Source organism: Perkinsus marinus (genome assembly GCF_000006405.1).
Source record: "Perkinsus marinus ATCC 50983 genomic scaffold scf_1104296938522, whole genome shotgun sequence".
NCBI classification, from domain to species: domain Eukaryota; phylum Perkinsozoa; order Perkinsida; family Perkinsidae; genus Perkinsus; species Perkinsus marinus.
Window position 1 is genome coordinate 1 of NW_003213398.1, and position 3,172 is coordinate 3,172.

At 47.8% G+C, this 3,172-nt stretch overlaps 1 protein-coding gene across 1 annotated transcript; it reads right to left on the minus strand.

The window, feature by feature from the left end:
* Positions 1-1,153: 1,153 nt before the first annotated feature.
* Positions 1,154-2,113, minus strand: Pmar_PMAR009641 (hypothetical protein; the record flags this gene model as incomplete). Its single annotated transcript, XM_002782702.1, has 1 exon — positions 1,154-2,113. The coding sequence occupies one exon, from the start codon at positions 2,111-2,113 to the stop codon at positions 1,154-1,156; it is 960 nt and encodes a 319-aa protein (XP_002782748.1).
* Positions 2,114-3,172: the final 1,059 nt, after the last annotated feature.

The window sequence follows — 3,172 nt, forward strand, 5'->3', positions numbered from 1 at the left end:
CTCGAGCTCGACCATGGCAGTCTCAGTGCTGCTTCAACCAACGGAATCCAGGGCGCACTGCAGTTCATGGGGTTCGGAGACGCCTTCGTATATGCCTCCGTGAAGGGCCACGACAGTATTCGGATGATGATCCTCCGCCGCAATCCACCTAGTGATTCAGAGCATCGGCGTATTGGACGTGAGAACCTTGAAACCTGGGACCATATAAAGGCGCCCATTGGCATTTTCCATACTCGTATACATCGAGTGCGGCATGGCTGACTCCTGTCGGGTCGGTAACGCGATGTTCAGACAGACTCTAGCCACTGAATCAACACGACATTGTTTTAATGTAATTATTCATTACATGTGATGTTTTTGCTACGAATCATAAGTGTATTGACCAGTCCTGGTTATTCATGTACTGCTTTTTTGAAACGGAGGTATAACGCTGTTGAGTCGGAGTTTTGCCATAGGCAATGGCCCATAGTGTTCTTGGAGCCCGGCGCCCGGTCACCACTATACTCGGAGCTCAGTGTTCCATACTCCAATTCGATTTCTTGCGGAGAGGTCGTTGTATACGCATTGTTCACGAGTTCATACTATTCGGTGAGAACTTCTCCAACTACAGGCAGAATCAAACCGTTATGTATTTTTCCTCGATTGAGTTCACAATATAAAGAATGCGAAAATTAAACTTCTGGTTGAGAGTCCCAGCAGCGGTAATCTGACGACGATGCGAATCGATAAACCCTAATCACGAACACATATGTGCATAGCTCTTCCGTTCGTACTGTAGATTGTCTATGAGGGCAGATTTTCCCTCAGAGATGTACAGAATGGATTTCCAGAAGATAGAATGAGCTCAGGATTGTGTCGTTTCGGTCAACTAGTCAGCTCGCATCACCAGTGGTAAAGTCGTTCGTAACAAGATCTTTCCCAAATCATCCTAGACATAGCGTGGATGCTACGATCAAAGGTCACACCCTATAGATGCTCTGCGAGACATCCTACATAAGTCAACACAAGTCGGCGATGATTGGAGACGAATGCGTCAAATCCTTTCATTAGAGGAGAGGTTAACTACAGACACTAATACAGCTCGAATACAAGAACCTTCTTGTTTCCGAGAAATAGCCTTCTAGAAATGATGCTACTAGAGACAACAATCACCTCAGCATGAGTCTAGTCTAAGAGGCCCTCTGCCCTGACCATCTTGGAACACCATGAATAGCCACTCGCCATAATAGATGATGTCGAAGACGCCGCTACCAAGATCACTCAGAGCTTCAAAGCCGTCATCCAGTTCATGTAGGTAAATTTTGTAAGAATTCTCTCTAACCTCGTACTTCGCGGGCAAGATGAGGGAGGGCAGAGGCAAGTAAAGAATAGCATAACTCGAAGTAAACCTCAACTCGACAGGTTGCTGTTCCTCAGGGGATCCAGCAGTGCACCATCGTGTATTGGTTATATCGTCTATACTGGGTGGTGCTACTTCGGCGCCGGGGAGTGGATCACAATCGAGGTCCACGCCAGTCCTCGTGAAATCACCGACGACCTCCTCGGACCATACGGCCAGCATGCTGTCAACGAAGTATGAGAATCGTAAATTAGCGAAAGTTTTCCCTATCTCTTGCTCAACTTTCCAATCCTCACCGATGATGTAGACCTGATTTCCCTCAAAGTAGTACTGCATGTAGTAGACAACACCATCGTAGAGGAACATGACCTTATCGCCAGCAAAGCTGACCACCTCAATTGGGGTAACACCAGCACGGCGAATATCCCCAGAACACCAAGTACCACTGAGGGCTTCCTCTGAGACGACCGGCGTGGTGACTGTGCATTTGGTGGTAGTAGTTGTAGTCGAGGCAGTTCCAGGTGAAGATATGATCGGGGAATCGCATGTGATGGGAGAACCCGTGCAAGTGGCGTCATAAGAAGCAGAACATAGAGAACCATCTGTACGATTAATCAGACCATGACAAGGTGCCGGGACCTTCCACGTCATGCAGTAGGAGTGCACACAGCCAACGACGTCGTCACATAAATTTTGGCAGAAATTATCATCCGCGCTGATAGCGAGCTCGAATAGGCATGATATAACCAGCTTTGAGAGCAACGCAATTTGCATGGTGAAAGGAAGAACTAATGACAAAACTGACAGACGAATTGTTCAAAGATAGATGGGGGACCGAACACAAAACCCAAACTCAGCAGTGCGTGAGGCGAGACCACAGCAGCAGACGAGACGTTACATTATGGAGGCGAGCGAAGTAAGACATCGTGGCCGTAGCGACAATAGTTGTCCTTGATAACTTCAAATTCAGAAGACGGGCTTCGGATAAAAATCCCGCACTCCCTGTTCAAGGTGAAGACACAGGCGCGCATCTGCGTAACCACGGTCACATGCCACAGTGAAATTGCGATCGAACGGCTGGTCAAACAATCAAGATTCGATATTATGGATCGATAGACTCAGTTTGATTTACTGATGCGGTATCGATAATCTCCGTAAAACGTCCAAAAAATTTCAAACTCCGAAACTTGAGTAACATAGGACTGTGACAGTCCGACTGTCCAAGGCAAATTCAGAAAATCGGTTCATTCGAACACAAATCCGAACTCGGAAGAAGAGCTCCTATTTTTCGACACACCCAAGCCTGGGAAATTTTCTCGCGGGGCGCAGGTCGGTTCACAGACAGACTAGAGAACCTCTCACAAAAAAGCAAAAGCCAGTAGATATCCCTCCCATGTGGGATAGAGAGACACAGACATCAAAAAGGTCAAGTTGCGGGCCAATGCGAGTCCTATGGATTTACGAACAAGGATCGGACAGGCTTATTAGAAACGTTCGGAGCTCTCAATTTTGATCAGCTACTCGATCAGTGGCCGATTATGCTCGGTATAAAAGCGCACCCAATCATCTGTTCTCTTCGAGGGAACCGGCAGCTTGGATAGTAGCCATGCTATGACCGCTGTAACAGCCGGGATCAGCGCGATGACGGCCAACTGTAGAGCAGGCGACAGCGTCGAAGTCAAATAAGGTACTGTGATCTGAAGAGAGCGCCTGCCGAGCTGACGAGATCAAGACCACGGTCACAGACTCACCCATGCTGCGACTAATGCAGAGAATGCGAAACTCATGAACACGACTCCGTAGTCTTCTGGAAGTTAGCACGACCGAACAAGC